The sequence below is a fragment of the Cyprinus carpio genome, unplaced genomic scaffold (genome assembly GCF_018340385.1).
Source record: "Cyprinus carpio isolate SPL01 unplaced genomic scaffold, ASM1834038v1 S000006762, whole genome shotgun sequence".
Lineage (NCBI taxonomy): Eukaryota > Metazoa > Chordata > Actinopteri > Cypriniformes > Cyprinidae > Cyprinus > Cyprinus carpio.
The window spans coordinates 706,417-722,752 of record NW_024879359.1 but is presented as its reverse complement, the minus strand read 5'-3'; the positions used below and the strand labels follow the sequence as shown (position 1 = coordinate 722,752).

At 36.1% G+C, this 16,336-nt stretch overlaps 1 protein-coding gene across 1 annotated transcript in view; it reads right to left on the bottom strand.

Annotated features, from left to right (window-relative positions):
* Positions 1-12,497: 12,497 nt before the first annotated feature.
* The window catches only part of LOC122144806 (arrestin domain-containing protein 1-like), a 28,207-nt gene continuing 24,368 nt past the window's right edge, over positions 12,498-16,336 (bottom strand). The window contains 3 exon segments of the mRNA XM_042755970.1: positions 12,498-13,418; positions 14,531-15,005; positions 16,015-16,191. Of these exon segments, the coding sequence (XP_042611904.1) occupies positions 13,351-13,418; positions 14,531-15,005; positions 16,015-16,191 (720 nt within the window). The 3' untranslated portion in view covers positions 12,498-13,350.

Here is a 16,336-nt window from a genome sequence, read left to right as displayed (position 1 = left end):
GATGATCAGATATTTCTGTTTTTGGGACTCCTTTTTTATCTTATATTTACTTCGGTAAAGAACAGAAAAAGGACAACTCAATGTGAAAAATAAAATAAACAGAATAAGCGCAATAAGCGCAAATATTTCCTCCACGGACCAAACTGTCTCAGACATTTTTTTCTTTTTTATTTTGAACACAGCATAGCTGTTTACTTGGCTGTTTGATCTAGGAATGCACCGAATGTTCAGCAACCGAAATTATTCAGCCATGAATTTTGGTGTTCGGCCGAATAAGCGAAAAGACCTAATAAATTGTACTGAACAATGATCAAGTAGAGCGCGCACTTATGCAGCAAATGCTGCGTTTACACTTGGCATTAACATGCGACCATATCTAGATGTTATCCACATACTAGGGGTGGAACGGTTCAACTTTTTCACGGTTCGGTTTGTATCACGTTTTAGAGTCGCGGTTACGGTATGTGCTGTGTTAATGGAAAAACTATACTATAAAGAAAATAAGAATATTCTATCTAACTACCAGCAACAGCACAAATAAATACAAACGAGTAATGATACAAATAAAATAAATTTTTAGGTAGGTCTAGCATTAATTTTTAGGTACAGAATTTGAATGAAGTAATCAAATATAATACAGCTTTGCATATTTGACTGTATAAATTAAAGATTTATACAAAAGCTATCCAATCAAAAGCAGTAAATGATTTATTTGTTGTTGCTGTTCGATTAATATTAAGACTGTCACATTAAGTATACAGTATGTTCAACCGGCTATGTCTGCTATAGGATACTTACCAAGACAGACATTTTGACATAATTTTTGTGTGAATTTGTCCATCCAAACATAATACTTCAGAGAGAGCTTAATATCTGCTTGTGTTCTGAGACGCGGGCAATACTTCAGAGAGAGCTTAATACTGTATTTGCGCATGTTTTGGGACGCGGGTTTGCACGCTTTGGATGAGCGCATGCACAAATCTTTTCACTGCTCGTGTCCTCTGGCTCTTAAATGTTTAACTCCTTAACTGTCACCATCCCACCTGTGCTTGCCGCTCTTAAAAAAATCTTTTAGTAATCATCATAAATTATATATCATTTGAAAGCTTAGAAGCCCAAGATTCATCCTGTGAAAACCATTTTGAAATCGGATATTGCGCTACTCATGGAAATGGTACTTTAAAATCTCATGGCGGTCTCCTCCCCCTTAGTGGGCAGTGTCAAGTGTCATATTACAAAATGCACTATGGTCTTTTAGAATCAAAACTTTTTATAATCTTGGCAACAAACATATCATTGGAAAGGTCTGAGTCTCAGGATTCCATATTTGGTGGTTACTTTGAGATAGAAGTAAAATTGACAGAAATCTAGAAAAAAATTCATTAAGCAAAATTCAAAGTAGTTTTGATGGCTCCCAGTGGCTGTTTGTGGTATGACGCCCTAAATAAAATCTCACAGGAACCTCAATTTTTTTCATATCAGCTTCAAATTTGCAACATAACTTATTTAGACACAAGGCTTTAATTTTATACCAATTTAAGAGTAAAACCTGTTATGTAAAATATTTATAATAAATAAAATATAATAAAATTAATATAGGTCATTTTATTTACAGTTTATTTAAACTTCTATAACTTTTTGATACTTTAATTTTTTGAAAAAATTCCACTTTTGCCACTTCTTCTATAAAGAGAGAGACCTTAGTTTTGTTTTTATTAGTGATTGTTTATTAATTAAATCTATGTTTGTTTGGTGCACTTTAATAGCTATTTTAAAAAATGGGGGGTGACAGTTAAAGGGTTAAACTGGCAAAACTTAAATGAGTTTAGTTTCAACACAGAAATCAACGTGTGCTGTTCTCTCCTGTGCACCCGGGTGATAAAGAAAATACATGACTATTCGTATTCTAGCATACAGCATTCGCATTGAACAAGAGTGAATGGTTTGTCCACGTTTTTTTTTTCTTCTTATCGCTGTTGTTGTAATGTACTGGGAAGCCAGAATGCGCATCCATCAACAGAAACATACATTAGCCAAACCTTGTTTTTTTTGTGTGTTATTTATAAGAAACCATATTACAGATGTGTTGTCAGATTTAAGTTAAACCACAGTCCTAGCGCGTGCCGAACCGTGTGTGGAGAACCGAACGGTTTAATTTTTTCCATGAACCGTCCCACCCCTACCACAAACACATTGAAAAGACAAGTGTAAATGCACTTCTGATCAGAATGTTATCCGATCAGTGTGTCCTGGTCCAGAGGTAGTCGCGGATTTATCAGAATGTTATCCAATCAGTGTGTCCTAATACGCGTGATCGATTATCAGTCAATCAGAATGACGGTAAAGAAGATTCTGCGCAATATCAACTGACTTTTCTTTCTGATAATCGGATCTGATCTGTCTTTCCGATTTGCAAAATGTCCTTGCGGACTGAAAAATGCTTTCAAAGAAAAAACCCACCACCACTCCAGGTTGACTTTGCACTGGGCCATCTTCTGCAGACTTATTTAAATATTGCAGGAAAAAAGATAGATTCGGACGGGTTATCCAGATAGAAAAGTCTGCTGATGTTTTCGGGCGTAAACGCAGCCGTGGTTTCGATTAACTGATGATCCTACCCGCCGGATCGGATCACGGTGATCACACGCTAATGCTATGTGCATACGCAGCCAACATGTCAGCAGCGTGGAATCATTTAAAACCGTTTGAGAAAGATGCAAAAATCATTAGTGCTAACCGACAGCGCAGAGACTGTTTAGCACTGCATCGCATGTCTTCAATGAAAAGAGGGAAGGAGTGGTTGCTAAGCTGGTTACTGTATGACTCGCACTGAAATCAATTAAAGCAATTAAATAAACTGCAGAACGCTGTGTTTTCTGGATACACTAATTCGCACAAATTCAAACAGTGCTGCATGAGCTCACTGCGCAGGGTTCAAAGTGCCAGGGAAATCTGAAGATAGTGTTACTCTCGCCAGTTGCTTAGTAACACTTTTATGAATTGAATTCTATGAAGGCATGTGATAAATGTGGATAATGCGGCATCCAAACGCTTCTTCCAAATTCGTAATGAGAATCATTTATAAATCTACCATTGTCAACAAAAAGAAGCACTGTGGTCTTCCTGTGGGTTTCTGCCAAAATAAAAGCCAGAGAAAAAAAGCAAGAACTCCATCAACATTAATAAATGTTATTTATTGTAATTTTACTGTTATGTAAAAAACAAAATAAAAAGACAATTAATAAGGATAATACAACACTACAACAGCCTCTATTAATACATTTATTATAGCATTCACAAATAGTGTCTAGACTGGGATCTGTAATATTTTCTAATATTTTATAATAAGTCTCTTCTGCTCAGCAAGGCATTGCATTTATTTGTACAGTAAAAAAAAATGCACATGCCTGATCTAAGAAGTGGTTCTCAAAATGGCCAAAAATTATTATTTTATTATGCTATAAATAGTACATTTTGGCCATTTTAATTTATGCAATGCTGAAAAAATGGCAAAATGGGTGGAAATCTTCGATAAGCCATAAGCTTGTATTCGGCCTTCGCCCAGTAAGCCATTTTTGTCTCGCTCTCAGTAAAGAATTTCTAGTGCATCCCTAGGTAGATCAAATAGTGACTTCCACTTCTCTTAGCCAACTTCCGCTAAGACATTTAGACATGAAGTCATTTTGCAGACGCTTTTATCCAAACGCTTCTACTCTACAGCGCTGGGGGAATACATAAGCTAATTTTTTCTAAAAGAGGCAAACAGACACAGGGAAGTGCTTGTAATAATTACGTTTTGTGCATTGTCCAAATAAGTACAAGCTTAGCTTAGAGAAGTTGCTAGCGAGAGAAGGATTAAATAAAGAGAAAGACTTTTCTTTTCTTTTTCTTTTTCTTTTACATGAAGATTATTGAATTTGATAAAAACCAATGTGACATACTACTGACAGAGAAAATCAAATGTCTTCTACTACAACTCCACCCAAAATAAAAAGCTTAAGCTTAACTTGAAGAAATTCTGGTAGAAATATATTACTAATCGCCCAGCAGAATTTAGTTCCTAAAATAATAATGATACAGCTTATTAATATATCACACCAAAAATTAGGGCTGCTACGATTATGAAATTTGGGTTGATGATTAATTGTCTAAAAATAGTCAAGCAGCATATTGCTTTGGCAACTATATTGATGGCGTCAGACATCACAATTAATTTTCCATTTTTATGCGCTTTCATTATATAACTGTACTTCATTTAAGGGTTCAGTAAATAATTATGATGTTATCTTTTAATCTTTTTCTTAGTTATTATTTCGTAAGTGTAAGATTACATAGAGTATTCCAAATTCTAAGAATTGACCAATACCAATCTAGCACCAGCGCTAATGTTTTTTTCTACACCACTACAAAATATGAATGTGTTTGTGGAACTAATGGTAACTCTTTTTTCAAACCCTTTGTTAAACATAATCCACTAAATACTCACTTCCTCATTACAGAGAAAAACTAATTTTGAATAAAAATATATAAGCTATGAAATTAAACTAGCTGACTGTATAATTTAGCAGCAAAAACTATATTTTGAGAAAAAAAAATTTTTTGGTGCACATTATACAACTTAAACATGTTTATTCTGTTACCCATTTGTATTCCTTCAAAATACATTCATGAAAATAAGTTAGAAATCATGAGAAAAATAAAACCTTCTAATAATCTTTCTGTGTGCAAAACTTTTATAATTTGAAACGCTTCAAACAGAGTGGCACAAAGCTCTTATGCACAACCCTGGTGCAGAAGATTGCGCTTGAAGGAACACAGTACAAATAAAGGAAGAGAAATGAAAGAAGCAATGAAACTATTAGCAAGATGTACTTTTATGCAAATCCCAGACCTTTTATAAACACATAAGTATTTTAATGGGACTATATCATCTTGGAGAGAGAGCCTGTACCTTGCTGACTGTTCATACTGAACGTGAAGTGTTGTTGAATGCTGAGCGGAGAATAACTGACAGCTGCAGCCGAAGGACGATCAATTTCTGTAAACTTAGATTTACATGTAAAAATATAATTCTGTCACTACATTACGATATTGAAATGGCTTCAGAGGATTATAGGCTTTACAGTGAATGAAAAGATCAAACTTCTGTGCTCCTTCTGTTTCTTTTGGTGTATGATTCCCCATTGTGCTATATAAAAAGCCACAATAATCGGTTAGATCAAATAATCGTGATTAGACGGTTATTTAACTATCGCGACAGGCCTAACCAGAATCTCACACAATTTTTCATCCAAATGAGAAGTCTCGAGAAGTCTCGAATTTTGTGCTTGTTTTAGATTTATCTACAGCTAAACATCAAATAAAAAAAAACTAACTAAAAAAAAAAAAAAAAACCCGGATTGCGACTGCCCACATGGGTGATTCCTGGCCACAACAAGATAACAGTGCTGGTAGTCAAACTTACTAGTCGTCACCAAACATATATAAGATAACACATTCCATTCAGGGCCAAAGAGTTCAATTTCAGTCATCACTCCATCACTTAAACTATAACAAGGCCTTCTATCAATCTAGACATGACTAAACGTTAGACATATGTCCTTTGTAACTTTCTCTGAAAACTCCCATCTTTTTTGATTGCTAATTTGGAAGGATTGGCCTGATCTAACTAGAGTCAGTGTTTTGCTTTAGATTCATCAAAGATTCTTCCACATTACATTTGGACTTGCCCATGTTGGAATACCACTATGCTGGGAAAAAAAATTGGCGAGCACCTACTACAGCTGATTTGTGACAACTCACGCATGATAGAACCTATAAAATGCAGTTATATGCCTTAAAATTCAAGATATTGGGAAAAAACACCCCTGTATGAGTTTATGTCCTCATTATTTATATAATATGATACAGTTAAGCAATATCACACGTGCAATGAGTGCAGTGGTCACATGAGTGCCTGTTTTTGTCCCAAATAGCACAAGTGCACATGTAAATATTTTACAACCGTTCATAAATAAGAACTTAACATTGTGTTATAGTTTAGACACAATATTGTCTGTTTTGCCTCAGTTTGCCAACACCAATATTACTATTAAAGACACAGCAGTACTGTTATTATGTTTGAAGAAGCAAACATTTTGTGAATTTATAATGGTTTTGTGTTTGTGATTCAATGACCCGTTCATTCCTGAATGAATCAGCCGTTTGAATGAATGACATTTACTGCCACCTACACTCAAGGTTTAGTTTCGGTATCTTGAATACATTAATGTGTGTGTATTTTGTCCATTCAAGTGCAAGAAGATGCCAAAAGAGAACTTAACTCAACTTTATTCAAGGTTTTATGTAAAATTATGTAATAAAAATAAGTGATAAACCCAGCCCGCCCCCCCCAAAAACAACAAACAACACAAAAAAGTTATGTGTCATCATAATGTTGTTCCAAAGCTGTATGACTTTCTGTGTTCTGTCTTGAACCTCGGAAGACAGATTTTTATGAATGGGGGGGCCAAACATTAGGACCACACTGACTTGCATTTTTGTGGACAAAACAAATGATGACAGACACTGTTTTTTTTTTCACTTTTGGGTGAACTACCCTTTAATTGAAAATCAAATTGTTAGGTGTCTAAAGATTGCCACCCCTTCTCATGAGGTTTCAGCCTAGCCAAACAATTTTTTTTTTCCACTGAAAATTGTTAACCATGCCCACCTTCCTTGACTTTATGCCAAAGACACCCATGTAGATCCATTTCACAAGACATAAAAACATTAGACAAAACAACAAAGTCAGCTTGACTTAATCACTGGATTGCAGTGAAAAACTCAGATAACAATATCTACCTGAAACTTCCACACTAAATTAGGTATGGCTTCATCTTTTTGTTCTCTTAAAAGGAGAAACCATCAACTGGCCCTTCTGCTCGATGTCTCGTATGGAACATTCCATCAACAAAGGCTTGCATTAAAGACCATACTGTCATGCACCTTCATGAACTTGTTTTCTCATACCGTGCCTCCTACAAGAGACACTTGAAACTGCTGAAACGACCCAATCACAGGGCTCCACCTGTCGGTGAACAAGTGCAAGTTCTCTCCAGTGGATAAACACATGGTAGTGTGTTTGATTTCCTCATAGTACTCCGTATAGTGAGCAGATCATGGCTGTCAGTAATAAATGTATATTTTTATTATTTATGTTAATACTGATCTGGCTGTCATTAATAAAACTGCGATGCATCAAGTGTTTTATCCAATATACAAAATATCTGAGTCATGAAGAAACGACTAAAACATTCCTCAATACCTTTTCCTATGAATATGACTTAACAGTGGCCCGTCACAAACACCTAAAGGAACGTATAACGTTACAGGATTTTATTTGGAATTTCTATCCTAATTTGGAACTAATTCTTAATCTTAAGTTTGAATCTTGAAACACAAAGTACATTAGAATCTTTAGGATAGTCAAGATTACAGAAATTCCAAATGGATTCCTAGGGAATTTTGCCTAGGAACATAACAACTCTCCAAACAGCAAACACGTATCTAAAATACTTTTACATGAAACCAATGTAAAATTCATTTTACCACACAACACTAATGCTGACAAGGTGCTTTAGCGCCAAGTAGCTCTTAGCTACAGCTTCCTGCATGAAAGACGGTACAAACTACTGATTTTACTAAAATATTCCCAAACACAAGGGAAGGCCACTGGATGCTTGGCTGAGGTACGAAGGGAAGCGTTTGTGGATAAGGTACGATAATATAACAATATGCACTGTCGCTGTATTTACAAATAGCAACACCGAGCATCTAAAGCCGGATAGTGCCCTGGAACCAGCATAACAACAATCACCTTGCCGTGTACAAAGAGCACAGGCGAAACTGTATTCAGGTTTCCAGGCAACAGCAGCCGTACCCCAAAAGGGGAGGCAGCCCCAGTATTTCTCTTCACAAAGCTTCACGATCACTCACTCGCAGAAAGGCACCGAGTTTTCACAGTGAAAACAGACCGTCAGGCGGGCTCTTTGAAAGACCCGTGAGGAAACCTGCTGGGGATAGCCGCTGAAACCTTCACCGGCCGCTCAGTATGCCCTCAAACGGTCTGTCAATCAGTCGTTGAGTCAAACTGACCAAACCCGCACGACTACAACAGATAAACAAAGGTTCAACGTAGAATCGTTGTTCTGCTCTTACCTCAGTTTTCATTGAAGCCATGGCTCCTCACCCCGAGACCCCGCCCACTTATGCTTACGCCACGGATTTACTTTCTTTCAGCTGTGTGCATTTCTCGGTTCTTTCAAATGATTTCACAGAACAGGTCTTTCTGTGTTCCTTTAAGTAACTGGATGCCATATACGTGCAGCAGCAAGCTTTTAGCTATTTTGGAGTGGTCCTCATTCAACTTGTTTTGGTCAGAATTCTGTTAAGAGATTCAGAAATTTAATAACACCTAAAAACAATATTAAGTTTTAAACATTAAATAGTTTTGTAAACTATCGATATTGAAAAGACCAGATGCCCTCTGAAAACGCTTTCGAGACAGATTTAAATCCGATCGCTCAAACCACTTCAGGTGGTCTGGGACCCATTCCAGACGAAACTGGACAGGTGTAAATGCATCTGGGTGTTGAAACCACATAGCCTATGTAAGTTTTACTCCTCTCAAAATGTCAATAAATAAATATATAGCCTAAACGTGTTATAGCCAGTTATTACCAGTAGCATGTTTAGGCACCACGCAACCCACGCAATGCGGAACCGAGGGGGGCCCCCACGGGACCACTAGCTAAGGGCCCCCTGGATTTGACAGCGCTAGTGCAATCTATCGCCGCAGTTGAGCAGCTGAGTATCTCTTCGTCTAGCCGACAGGCTAACTGCAGCAAATGAAATTGAAATTAATAAGTCGCAGTCGCTCAACACACATCACATCTGAATGCCGCTCTCTCCTGTTGCTGTCTTTGTTCTTCAAAATAGCAATAAAATGCAGCGTATAGGCTTTCTGTTGCTTTCGTTGACGTGGACTCCGCTAAAAGTTCCTGTTTATACGTTTTTAATTAAGTTTTATTCCTACTATATGTCCCAGTTCAACTTGTTGCAGTCATGATGCAGCTGATACCCATTTAAAATATAAATATTAGCCTATGTGACGTTCATTAACGTCTCTTGGCTGAAAATATATGTCGATTAAACTCGTATTTCCAGTATGTTTAATTTGTAAAAATTTATGTTTTAATTTTTTTCCCTCATCAGTCAAATAATGGGTTCACTTCAAATATCAGCTCACTCATCTGTTCTCAAAACCGACATGTCCGAAAGAGAACGTTCTCAGTTCAGTGAGTCAGTAAATTCATAAGGAAATATATTTTTTGTACTGAGTTCTAACCAAACCCATTTTAAAACCAGCCTAGCCGAGCTGAAAACTTCCTAAAACCTCTCTGACAACAGCCAACAGGCCAACGAGATCACAAGATTTACTTAGCAGTGAATTCATTTATTTCTGACCACCCATTTAATATTCTCCATGCACATTTCTTTTGGGGTTCGTCACTCCATCTTTCTCTGGCTTTCAGAGTGTCTAACATCCATGCTGACTACACACCATTGTCCATGTCCTCATGTGGCACTGTGATAATGATGGATTGGGATCAGTTTCTATGGCAACTGGAAAGAGGCACCAGGCAGTGCTGACACCTTAATCATTTCCTCCTATTTCCTTGTGCTGCCATCCAGAAAACAGTGTACGAGTGAGTATCATTTAAAACCAGGCAATCAATTGCTATTCTAAATTATGTTTATTTTGGTGAATTTATTTAGGACTACATCTACATAATGCGATACAACAAACTGTTTCATAACCATTACGAATGTTATTTTTGTCAGTGTTTATAATTTAAAATGACTGTTTCAAGGGAACATCTCTCTCTTTTTTATCAATTACCTATTAACATATATTAAAGGAAAAGTTCACCCAAAAAAGGAAAAATTTGCTGATAATGCATTCACCCTCAAGCCATCCTAGATGTAGATGAGTTTATTTCTTCCCTGGAACATATTTGGAGAAATTTAGCATTACATCACTTGCTCACCAATGGATCCTCTGCAGTGAATGGGTGCCGTCAGAATGAGCATCCAAACAGCTGATAGAAACATAATAATAATAATCCACACAAATCCAGTCCATCAGTTAATACTGTGTGAAGTGAAAATCTGTGTGTTTGTAGGAAGAAACAAACCCTTCAATTGCTTCCTTTAACTGTTGCTTCTGGCTAAATTATGAATCATTTTGTGGAAATTGTCATTTTTAGGTGAAATATTCTTTTAAGAAAGTAAATAGGAACTGAACTGATAAATGAACAAATAAATACTTTCATGCATTTTAATCACTTTTTATGAGTAAGCAAGCACAAGTAATTTTAAAAATGAGAAATTTAAATGAGCAACATCTTGGGGGGCTGGACCTGAGAATTAAGTTATTTTTATTTTCTGTACAAGTTTCATTCTGTCACATCTAAACATAGAACACTGATCAACAATCATGCTTCTTTATTTCAAAAACCTGCCCTGAAAATCCAGGGAAAGGAAAGTATCAGACAATGATGAAATGAAACATGATAAAGCTGTGAACCTTTGGTGAAAAGGAAAAGACTGAACATAGCACATGTAAATAAAAAAAACAACTAAGTGTTTGTCCATACTGCAGTGTCACCATTTCCAAAAATGGAGGACTTTCACATTTTAATAATATCTAATATAATATCTAAAGCGATGCAATGTTATATCAAAGTCTTTTTAACAATTACGATGGCACCAGGGACGCATCAGATTCACATTTAAGGCAAATGTGGTTTAAAATACAGAATAGGTGTTCAAGTCTGGGGTTTCTTTACTTGATTTCGATTATAAACATTAACAAATTCAAATAAATCAATTTGAAATTTCTTATTTTTGTTTGAATGTTTTTAACATTTATGCAATTTCAACATAGTGCTGCTCACAGTGAAGAAACAATCAGAATTTTAGCTGCACTGTTAGAAGTCACAGTGGCCTCCTGCGATAAAACCTGCAAAGTCAAGAGATCCCTTGTTATGAATATGAATGGGTCATTCTATATAATCTGTACCTTCTGCAGTCTAACAACATGATTCAAAAGTACATTTTTGAAAGACTTTAAACATTATATAATTTGTATAATGTTTAACTGTTAGTAAATCGCATTGATTCATTTCATGCTACAAATATAAATGTTTTAAAATACAATTTTAACAATCAGACTTTCAATTTACACAAGTTTCCCCTACTGACAATTTTAACAGAATATAAGACAAAGTGATTAAAAAAAAACTGTAGACTTTTCATTAAAGTATTTGCATTTTGAAAAGATTATAATGTTGTTATGACAAAGTCTTTCTGCGTTATGGAATAGTTCAGTTTTTTTTTTCACTAACTCTTTCACTTATTCTTTCAATAACCTTTGCACAATAAAATATTTTTATGTCCATAAATATAAAGAGAGAATAAATGCTAGTTTTTATGTCTCTATTTTTTGTTTTCATCAAATAGTACACAGGCCAGAAATTCAATCCGCTTGATGAAAATAAAATAAAGCTACTGGATTTTTGTTCATTCCTTTTAAGAAATACACACATTATCACATGAATGCATCACCTTTTCACTGTTAATTTTTTATATACTGTATAAAGGACGCAAATGGCACCCTTTTTGTAGAATGACCCAAAAGATTTTTCTCTGTCAGCACTGTAAATGGTACATAGTGCAACATAAATTTTAAACAGATACTCAGAGACAGATGGAAAAGATATAGAATATCACAGGATTTAGTACTGAAAACATGTCTTCTAAATTTGTTTCATACAAAATGATGTTAAACATTATATAGGTGGTCTGTTCTGTAGGGCTGTCCTGAATCACACTTCGTTTGCTGACTGAATCAAGTACTAAACTCAGTACAACACTCAACTCAAAATGGAAATTGATCATTTAGATTTTGGAGAAGGAATTGAGAAAACATTCTTACACACACACACACACACACACACACACACATTGATCATTTTAAAAGTGCCTTTTGTGTGCTTCAATTTTTCAATTTCTTCAACAGTTCAAGGGTCTGGACAAGTGTTTTGGAAAAAGTGTTTGCCATATTAAAGGACTGTACACAACAATCCAAGTACAGCCTAAGGCCATCATAAATCTCCAATTGCTGTGGGTTAGTATGAGAAATATTAATGCATAAGACCAAACAAGTCACATACAAAGACATGTACAGTTCGAATCAGATTTCCAATGATGCATATCAGAAATTTCCAAAATCTAACATATTACCAGCACTGATATTACGCACAGTCTGAAAAAAAACAATAAAAAATCTATTACACTCTGAACGTCAGTTCTTTGAAATAATTTGAAAGAATAATTCTAGGGTGAGACGGTGGACCCCAGAGAGAGAGAGAAAAAAAAAAGGATTATTTTGCTTTGTTAATGTAAAACAAGGTAACAAAAATACAGTGTCAGAAGTCATAAGTGTCATCCTAAAATCTTGACAGCCTGTGAAACAAAATGAACGTATAACTAGTTTTCATTTAAAAATGATATGTAATATGTTGTTCCCTTAACCATTCAAGGGACACTGGCTACCATTTGGCCAAGTGATAATGACATACTGACTATACTGGTATTCCAAAGCTGTATCCAGACAGTGTCCATTGGGTGATGAGATGGATTTTAAAAGTCAAATGAAAACTTACAACATCAATCATGATCAATAAATAAACTTGTTCTTTCCAGAGTCACTTTCTCTTTGGCCCGGTGTCTCCGTCAAGAGCCATTGCTGCTGGCATAAGCAGGAATAATTCATAATGGAAAGAAATATTTTTTCCTCAACAAGACTTTCAGTCAGGCAGCAATATATTTCTGCGTTAAGTCAGATTTTACAGAGCATGTGTTGTGATGAGATTTACATAAGGCCAGGCTTGGTTGAATGAAAAAGTATTTTCAGTGTAACTTTCACTTCATAATGTTACAGGTGCTGGTTTTTTTCTCTCTAGAACTCTTGAGTGTGTCTCATCTTGGGGATGCTCAAGAGTGCTACATCTTCTTAGGAACTGAAACATTCTCCCTGTACAGTTTCAAGGTTGTTTTCTTTAATGTTGAAATGGTAATCTGAGGGGATTAACAAAAAATAAAGGAAACAATCCTTTATATGTTTTAAACATATTTGGTTCATGAAGAAGAAGGGCCAGGTTTATGGGCTGGCAGCAATGCCTGTACCGTCCAGCAGGGGGCAGCAGATGAATGGCATGATGAAGAAGCGAGACCCCAATGGGTCTACCTCATGCTACTGTTGAAGCTGGAGTTGTTGCTACTGCAGCTTTCCTCATAAGTGGGAGGTGGCTCTGAAAAGAGTGAAAAAAAGAACATATTTAAATAAATCTGCATTTAATATGAGTACACAATCAAGACAGGGTCATGTCTACATGGCAAACCTCTTTTATAAATATACAAGCTTCCGATTTGCTGCTGGGTAGGTTAGGGTTTCGATGACTAGTTGATTAGTTCTGCCACTAAATGATATTTTGGATCAGCATCGAACAGTTTAAATTATTGAATGTGCGTTTACTCTAGACATGGTGACAAGTTACAGCTTGTTGCACACTCTTAATTATTTGATGGCTGTAACTTTAACCTTTGCTGAAATGTAACCCCATACATAAACTAAATATTAACAAAAGGCTCCTACCAGAAGTAACGTCTAGAATAAAATGGCAAACCGATTGGATTACAAAGACTAGTGATGTTTCCGTTTTGATCTTTTACTGTAGATGGTTATGATGATGACATTTATGCTTGATTACATTTTAGAGGAGAGAACATTGTAAGCATAAATGGTTTTCAAGCAAAACTGATCTGAACTATACGTGTGTCGTTGAGTTACTTGCATGCAAGAGTTTTAATGTTTTAAACATGTCATATATAGAATGACAGAACAATAGAATGATAGAATAAACGATTGAAAGACAGACAGATAAATGTCAAATTGTCCAGTGTGTTGTATTGATCTTAGATACAGTTCCTAGATTTATTATTTACATATTTCAGTGGTGTTGTTGTATTTATGTTTATTGCTTCACATGCATACGTCGATACAACATTCAATAAATAAGAAAAATAATTTTGAAACGTCAACTGTAACCAGATAAACTGACATATTTAGCCTTTCAACACTCAGTTTACAAATCTGAATGCTGCTAATTGAATCAAAAAGAGGCATAATTTTTATGCAACTACACATTATTTTATAAAGAGTTTATGACCTACAGTATGAGCTAGAGTTTTTTGCTTTGTAGTTCCAAAGCTTTGCACTAGCCATTTACATAGTTTAAACACTGATCCGTCAACTAGCAAATAAACATAGTGCATGTAAATCCTGCAAAACATTTTGGAAAATAAGGGTAACCACCGAGACACAAACCTGTACAGGGTACTAATTCTCAACTAGATCACTCACCATGTGGGTATTCCCAGGTGCTGTATTCAGGGGGCAGGATGAGGGGACAGGAAGTGGGCACTGGTGTTGTATTACCATCTGTGAAGAAAGGTATGGTGGCCCCTGTGGACAGACAGAACAGAGGAGCAGAGCTGTCAGAGTATTGGGTGGGCTGCTGGCTCTGCATCGGGAGCGGACCGGACGCTTGACCGAACACACTGGGAGACATGGAGAGAGGAACGCCGGACGAATCCTGCTGAGAATGACTCTTGGTGGGGATCTCCTCGCTGTCTACTCCTCCTGCACCCAGCTCACCCTCCAGATCGTCCTCTGCAGGCGGTGCACTGGGGACTACGGGCACAGGGCTGAGGCTTGGCATGGCAGGGACTGGTGCACCTTGGGCGATGGGGTGAGGAATGGAGGGAGTCAAGTTTACAGCAATGTTCCCAATGTAGATGGGTAACGTGACCACAGCCTCTGGAGATTTTAGTGAAACCTGTGAGAAGGAGACACACTTCATGACATGAAGCTATGTTTCTAGATAAATCTTAATTTTAAAGACTTCAGCAGTGCATCCAAGAAAAAACCTTCAAAGAATAGAACATGCAAAAATAAAAATCACATGTTCATGAGATTTGTGAACAAATCATTCTTTTGAGTTGGAATGAATCTTTACAATGAATCAGTAGATGTGTTGACAAAACTGACCTGAATGTTTTGTCTGAATCAGACTGATTTGGTTAGTCAAAAATAAAAGTGAGTCCAATCTTTTCTATAAACTGGTTGTTCCAGGTCCCAAAACTGCTCTGAATGATTCATTCATGAATTCAGACTGAATCAGTTTTTGAAATGAACACATTGAGTGGTTTTTTTATTTTTTATTTTTTTTTTTTTTAATGAACTAGTTGAGCCAGGTCACAAAAGTGTTCTGAATTATTTTTTCATTCATCAGACTGATTCAGTTCTTTAATTCAACTCACTGAGTCAGATATTTTCAATGAATCAGTTGATCCAGTTCACAAAACTGCTCTGAATGATTCTTTAATTTGTTTGCATGATATGACTAGGTGTTAAGTCCTATCATCAATCAACTTACTTGGTATTCTAAATCTGTTCACATGATTTGATTTGTTTTCAATGCACTGCTCAGTCCTGTTCAGAAAAATGATCTGAATGATTATTTTATGAGTCACACTTATTTGGTTTATCTTTTCAGTGCATTGGCCGATCCTGTGAGGTACAGCTTTTAATTCCTTTGAATGTTTCACATACAGCAGAATGACAAGAAAGCTCACTTGAGTTTAATTCAACTCACCAAGTCAGATATTTTCAGTGAATTAGTTGATCTGATTCAACAACTGGAATGATTCTTTAATGAATCAGACTGATTCGTTTCTCTATTTCAACTCAATGTGTCTGATATTTTAAATTAATTGGTTGATTCAGTTCACAAAAGAAGGTTTTTACCTCATGTAATAGTAAGGTTCAGATTTCCTGTCCCATACCTGGATAAAATACTCAATATCTATGAGGCTGCAGCCAGTGAGGCCTGATTGAGGAAGAGGAGGGACAATGATCTTTTCTTTCCACTCTGCATGTTTACCAGCCTTCACCCCGGCACCCTCGACCTGTGCTATGGGCCGCAGATCAAACACTGCCCGCTTTGTTTTATACGACACTCTCTGCACAGATATACACAGTTGAAATGAGTTGCATTTTCTGATAATTTACATCAACAAGTACATCACCTATTGTCAACCAAAGTGCTGCAGAAATGTATTTTAATGAATTTAAATATCAGCAGAGTCTATTTTTTTATTTTCTTCT